The following is a 6556-nucleotide window of genomic DNA, read 5'->3' as shown; positions in this document are numbered from 1 at the left end:
AGTTTTCCTGCAGAAATCCCCGGATGGCTTCCTCAGGTCCCACCTGGGCAACAGGCCCACTGGCAGTGCCTATACCGGCGCCTGCCCCTGCAGCTCTCATTGGAGGATCCCAGAAGGTTCTTGGTGAGCTCTAATCCTCACCTCCACCTGAGGGCACAAGCTGGTGGCGCTTCCTCCAGTTGGCTAACCTGACCCACTGCTCACAGCCCGTGTATGAAAATCCAAACGGCACAGTAACTTCTCCAACTGTGTCCAAGGGGCAGGGTGAGCCTGCCCAACTAACCTAAGGGACCTGGAGACCAAATGTTGGATGGACGGCCAGGCTGCACCAGTGCCAAACCAAAACCCCAAGCATCCTAAGAGGCCGGGGGCACCACGTGCCACCAGCAGGGGGAGCCACATCATGGAGCTAAACCGGTGAGGCCTGCAGAGGCAGCCACCACTTGGACGCTCATCTCGGCTTGCTAAGTTCCCTCTCGGCCTACACCACCACCACCACCCTGAGCTCCACATAATGGCGTCCCGTGTGGCCTGTTTCCAGTGTCTAGGGCTGCATACCCCCGTCCCCAGGGCAGCAGCATCCCCATGTGGCACCCAGTGATGAAGTCCTCCTCCCCCGTTAAGGCTTCTTGGGGCAACCACTGACTGCCCCAGTGAGCAGCTCCCCCAACCAACTGCAGCTCAGTCCCTGCCCACCCACCAGACTCTGCTGCCCATCACAGGTCACATCCAACTGCCTCCCAAAATGTCTTCAACCCACTGTCCCCAGGATCCTCCCCCTCCTATCCTTGTGCCCTGGAAGGTCTGAAGAAACTGAAACAGAAAAACCAGGCTTGAGACAGCTTTGTTAGAACAACTCAGCAAAATAAAATTCCTGTTTATTGTTGGACAACATTGTTTCACACATACATCAAACAGGCCAAAAAAAATAAACAGCAACTTCATAGACAAAAAAGGAAAAAAAAGAAACCTTTTATCTTTGGCCTTTTTAACCATCTCATACAAACCAACTACTTATAGTACAGCTAAGTACATACACAAAAAAGTTACTGGAATGCTCGGAATAAGATTGTTTTTCTGTTGTCATTTTTGCTTTTTTTACAAGGTTTTTTTTCTCCTTTGAGATTATAATGAACATGGTCACACCACAAGTAAAGTCAGAAGTAGGACAGAGAACGCTCCGAAGGCTGGTTTGGTCATCCGAGATCATTAAAAATGGCTGACCCTAACAATATGTACAAAAATATAAAATGTAAATAAAAAATACAAACAAATTTCCTTTTTAAAGTACTTTTAAGAAAAAAAGCAGGGCCTTGGAAGTTTTGGTTCTTTTTTCCTCCCCTGTTGCAAATTCTCATGGTTTGGGTTGGGTGGTGGAGAGCGCGTGTCATCTGCGGGTGGCACTGCCCACGGTGGGCGGGCGGGCCTCTCTACTCGAAGGTGACCACGTTTAGATTCTGAGACGGGAAGTGGAGGGTGAATAGGTCACGGCGGCCTTTTTTTTTAGTTTAACTTTTCCTTTTTTGCTGTCTAGTCATCCTCGTCGGTCTTCTGCTTCTTGGTATCGACATCGTCATCCTAGGCAGAGAAAGACTGTCAAAGGCACCTCCAACCCCAGGGGCTCTATCCAGCTCACTGCCTCAGCTCCTGCTGGGACCCCCAGCTCCACAGCCCAAGGCCTCTGGGAAGTTGAGCCCAGCCCCGTTCCTTCCCGTTCTTAAGATTCAGGACCACACAGTGGCCACCTACAAAGTCAAAAACAGTCCCTCCGCGGCTTGAGCACCTCAGCTAGAGGCAGGTGGGGAGACCCAGATGCCAAACCCCCCTTCTTCTCAAGTCAGAACCCACCTCATCATCTTCAGCTGCCCGTTTGCCCGTAGCTGACTCAGCTTCCTCATCTTCATCTCCATCCTCTTCCTCGCCTGGAGAGAATCAAAGGCCAGGTAAACCGCACTTGCCTCCTACTGTGGCTCCTGGGGAAATCCCGAGGAACATGTAGTGGGCTGCAAGGTCCCTGCCGTGCCTCTGCTGCCTGCAACTGGGCCCAATCAGAGCACCCATGCCCACTACACAGGTGGGAATCTCCAGAGGAGAGAGGCCCAAGCAGCTGCACACCAAGAGGCCACCCCAACAGATCAGTGGCTTTCAGAGCTGCAAAAAAGAGACTTTCAGGTGTGCGAGTGAGTGTGAGTGGGAATGGGCACAGCTCCATGTCAGGGAGACCCTCCCTGACTCTACAGCTGGGTGCCCAGGGCCATGTGGTCCACTGGCCCCAAGTACCATGGTCCCACTCCCAGGAGCCCCAATTCCTTCCTTCCCCTTCTGCCAGACAAGGCCAGGAAAAAGTACCTGAAAAGGGGAAGACAGACAAGGCTACTCACCATCACCTTCTTCTTCCTCCTCCTCTTCCTCCCCACCTTCTTCCTCTTCTTCATCTACCTCATTGTCAGCCTCCTGCTCCCCATTTTCCTCATTCTCCTCGACAGAAAACAGGCCATGTCACTACCAGCTGGCCCAAGGCTGGACAAAGCGTTGCTCCTGACGCCCGGCCTCCCACCAGAGGCTGCCAGCTCCATCTACAGCCCAGCCAAGCCCACCCCAAAGGCCCTTCTCCAGTCAACACCCTCCAGGCTCCAACGTGAAACCTGCACATTAACTGCCCCAGGGCAAGGGCTTTTACCCACCCTGGGCCAAGCCCAAACTCAGACTACCGATGTCTCCTCTGAACCTATTCTTGTTCAGGCGCTGCTCGAAAAGTTTTTATAAATATTTAACTAGCAATAATCGCGCCTCGGGTAAAGCTCATTGGCTAACGATACTGCCACTGTGCAAAGCTATATATGTTTAAAGTAGAACAGGAAAAACTGTGGGGCGGTAGCTGCCAGGGCTCAGGAGCAAGGCGGACACTCACAGCATTCCCGTTAGCAGGGACGTCTCTTCCATTTTCCGCCTCTTCCACAACTTCCTTCTTCTCCTTTAAGTCCTTCAAAAGGGAAGAAGGAACCAGTAACCAGTAAGTCTTCTGAGCAACCCAGGGTAAGCAAAGGCGCTGAGAACTACTGGTCTGTACGACTGTTCTGTCCGTCCCAAATTAAGAGTCGCACACGACATGTTGAGAAGGGCCTGATGCTCCTGCGATCCCTCTCCCACTGGTCCGGTGGAAGGAAGGCCGGCGGGGGCATCTGTGATCGGGTTTCCCATCCCTTAAGGCCCGCTACAGCGGCCCCGGTGGCGGTTCCCACTGCCCCCTGGCGCTTCCTAGGAAAAAGAAGCCATGTGGCGCCACAGCCCCAGCCTGTCCGGCCGGGTGGACGAGCCCCGGACACTCACGCCCATCAGCCTGCTTCCAAGTGCAAAGAGCCCGCCCCTCGAGCCGTCTAGAAAGGCGGCAGGTTATGTTCCAGATATAAAAATAAGCCAACGAGGGAGGGGCCTGCGCTCGGGGAGAGCCCCACGGGCGCGCCAGCCTGGAAGGCCCGCGAGGCCGCACCGCCCCGGCCACGACAGGTTTCTAAAGAAGCCAAAGCACACCGACCCCCCAATCTGACCACTGTTCCTAAAGGCCGCAAACCGCTGCTTGGCGGTGCCCCAGGCCGGGGCCTGCCGCCTGAGCCACCAAGTCCCGGCCTCCCCGCGGCGGCCAGGGATCCCGACAGCACCTCGGGGGTGGGACTCCGCCTGAGATCCAAAAGGCAGCGCGGCCCCGGACGCCCGGTAACTTTTTCCACACGACACGGCCGCCAATACCAACAGGGGTCCGGCGTCCGGGCCTGCGGGAGCCCCTCGGCCGCTGTCCGGCGAGCGGCTCCGGGCCACCTGTCGGCCCTCTCCGTCCAGACCACCCCGCTCCGCTCCGCGGACCCCGGCTCCGCCCGCTCTCGCCCCCTGGCGGCCGAAGCCCCGGGGAGCAGTGGGGGCAGGGAGGTCGCGGCGCGCAGGCGCGCATCCCCCGCCCGGCGGGCTTTGCGCGCGGGCCTCGGCACGCACCGCGCGCAAGGAGCACGTGGCCCGGGGCCGCCGAGTGCGTCCCTTGCCTTGGAGACTCCCGGCGGGCAGGCAGTCCTCGCAGTGGCACGCGCGCAGGTCGCGCGTCGGTCGGCCGACCTCTCGACTCGACGACCCACTGCCGCCACCCTGGCAGGCCCAAATGTCTGCATTTGGCGGGCCAAGTCCCGCGAGAGATCGCCCCAAAGTCCACCGGGCTGCTTTAGGTCCGAGACTGTCGGGGATGAGCCTCTCGGGCTACTCATCGCCCTCGCGGGAAGTCACCTTTTGGTGCTTCGGAGAAAATCGAACAGCCAGACCCCGCATTGGGGACGGTGTTCTCCCCCCACAAACTGATTCCCGGACTGAGTCCAGAAAGGGTCACTGAGAGCCCCTGTGGAGATCCGGACCCCGAGCTCCGCTCTACCAAGAAGTCGCCCCTGGGAGAGCCAGAGGTGACGCCAGGGGCACAAGGGTTAAGGAAACGCCAAGGTGACTTGCGCCAATCCCCGCAGGAGCACGACGGGCGCGGACGAGGGCCGATATATTAAGAAAAAGCCAGTCAGAGACGCCGCGCTCCCACCGAGGGCGGAGACGCTACCCAGGGCGGGCAATGGGACCGAGGCGGCGCCGACAACAGGAGCGGAGCCGCGCCAGCCGCGCAGGACCTCATAGCCGAGGGCAGTGAACCCGCCACGGGGCCCGGGCGCCCCCCCAGTTCGACCCTACCATCGGCCTGTCGCGGCCGCCGTGTTGGCCCGCATCGCCCCGAGCTGCGGCGCACACGGTGCTCCCGGGCAGCCGCGGGGGGCGCCCATCGTCGCCCCAGCGCCGCGCTTCACTTTCTCTTTCCTCCCTGCGGCGCGTGGGCTCTCGCCTCCTCAGCCAAGCCCGGCACCGCGGGTGCATGACTGAAGCTGGGCGGCCGCTCCCGGCGCACTCACCTCGAAGGGCGCCCACCCCCGCCTCCCAGAGCGCCCAAAGCGGATAAGCCCGTCACACCTCCGCCGGGACGGCCGACGTCGCGGCCAGCCAGCCCGTCGCCCCATCCGCCTTATCGGGGCTTAGTCCAGATAAACCACCTCAGGTCCGCTGCAGAGCGCGAAACCGGCGGCCTGGCGCCGAACAAAGAGCAGCGCGGCCGGCAGGCGCTCGCCGCGACTTCCCGCGGCCGGCCCGCGCCCCAACATGCGCCCCCCAGCACTTCCGATTCCCAACGCGCTTGAGTTTCAAAGTTATTTCCGTGCGTCCGGCGGGCCGACGACCCCTAGCCAGGCCCTTCTCCTCCCGTCGCCACTCATACCGGTCACAGACGAGTTTCGAGGGCCGTGAGCCGGCCTCCGCGCCTAGCCCTCGGCCCCCGACCCACTCACCGACGGGCATCACGTCTGTCCGCGGCGGTTCCCACCCCCTCCCCCGCACCACACAAAGAGTGGGCTGCCTGAGGGCACCGCGCTGGGGGCGGGCCGTTTCCCCGCGAGAGGGAGCAACAGCGGGCTTGAAGCAGTCCAGCTGCTGCGCGCCAAACACCGCCCAAGCGGCGGCGCGCGGACCCCGAGGGGGCGGGCGGCGTCCAGCCTCACCTTGGTGGTGATTTCGGAGCTGGTGTCTACGGCTGCGTCTGACATGGTGGGGCACGCCGGTGATCCGATGCAGGGGATTAAAAAGAAAGCGAGAGTTCAGGGACTCTGGCGATAAAGCTGCCGGAGACCGCGGCGGCGGAGGAGGCGCGCGGCGGAGGCGGCTGCGGCGAGCAAGGAGGCGGACGAGGAACAATGCAAAGATGGCTTTTCAGAGCAGCCAGTGGGGGACTCACGCGGCGCCAGAAGCTTTAATATAGATTAGTGGGCGGCGCTCGACTTCCCATGCCCGGCCGCTATTGGCTGAGCGCAGGGAGCGGGCGCTCGCTCATTGGCTCGATTCCGAACAATGGACAAGCGTGCTTAAAGCGGCAGTGCCCCGGCGCGTCCCGCGCTGCGCAGTCGCCGATCGCTCTGTCATTCAAGGCCCGAGTTTGCCGGGTCTCAGCGGCGCCGAGGGCGCGGGGGAGGGGTGCGCGAGCGCGTTCCGTACGCGCGCTCCCGCAGCTGTTTTGCTGGGGCTGCTGACGCAGAAAGCCAAAGCGCGGCAAAGCTGCCCGCCCAGCCCCCTTCCCTCCCCCTCCCGCCCTCCCCGCGGCTGCTCGGAAGAAGGGGGAGGGAAGAGGGGGCGGCGGGCGCACGACGGCTGCCAGCGCGGGGGAGGGGAAGGCGGGGTGCTGGGCCGCGCTCGCCCCGGGCGGTGCCCAGCGCAGTGCCCGCGGAGGTGCCCGCCCCCCGCGCCTGGGCGCCTTCGACCGAGGATTGTCCCAGTGCAAGTGGACGGCAGCCCCACGACGAGCAACGAGGTCACGAGGCGGAGACCCGGGCACCTGGGCCGCCCCGTCCCTCTGCCATGCCGTCGCGCCCTCCCAGGGCAGGGCACCCCTAGTCCTGTGGGCAGGCGACCCCGATTGCCCACCATCAGGTCCGGCGTCCGTCGGCCAAGCCAGTCGACAGGCGGGCACCGTGCCAAGCACACACAGATTCATGTA

The 6556-nt window shown here is 61.6% G+C and overlaps 1 protein-coding gene across 2 annotated transcripts; it reads right to left on the bottom strand.

Annotated features, from left to right (window-relative positions):
• Positions 1-843: 843 nt before the first annotated feature.
• PTMA (prothymosin alpha) lies at positions 844-6132 on the bottom strand. 2 transcript variants are annotated; one of them, XM_054477770.2, is made up of 5 exons: positions 5568-6132; positions 2912-2983; positions 2382-2478; positions 1849-1922; positions 844-1578 (listed from the first exon to the last, which is right to left on the bottom strand). In XM_054477770.2, the coding sequence occupies exons 1-5, from the start codon at positions 5610-5612 to the stop codon at positions 1531-1533; spliced, it is 336 nt and encodes a 111-aa protein (XP_054333745.1). In that variant the 5' UTR covers positions 5613-6132; the 3' UTR covers positions 844-1530. The 2 variants fall into 2 exon arrangements, with proteins under 2 accessions (XP_054333745.1, XP_054333746.1); XM_054477771.2 differs by having other exon boundaries at positions 2382-2475.
• Positions 6133-6556: the final 424 nt, after the last annotated feature.

The sequence above is a fragment of the Pongo pygmaeus genome, chromosome 11 (assembly GCF_028885625.2).
Source record: "Pongo pygmaeus isolate AG05252 chromosome 11, NHGRI_mPonPyg2-v2.0_pri, whole genome shotgun sequence".
NCBI classification, from domain to species: Eukaryota; Metazoa; Chordata; class Mammalia; order Primates; family Hominidae; genus Pongo; species Pongo pygmaeus.
Note: the sequence above shows the minus strand (reverse complement) of the source record. Positions and strands in the feature narration are given on the sequence as shown.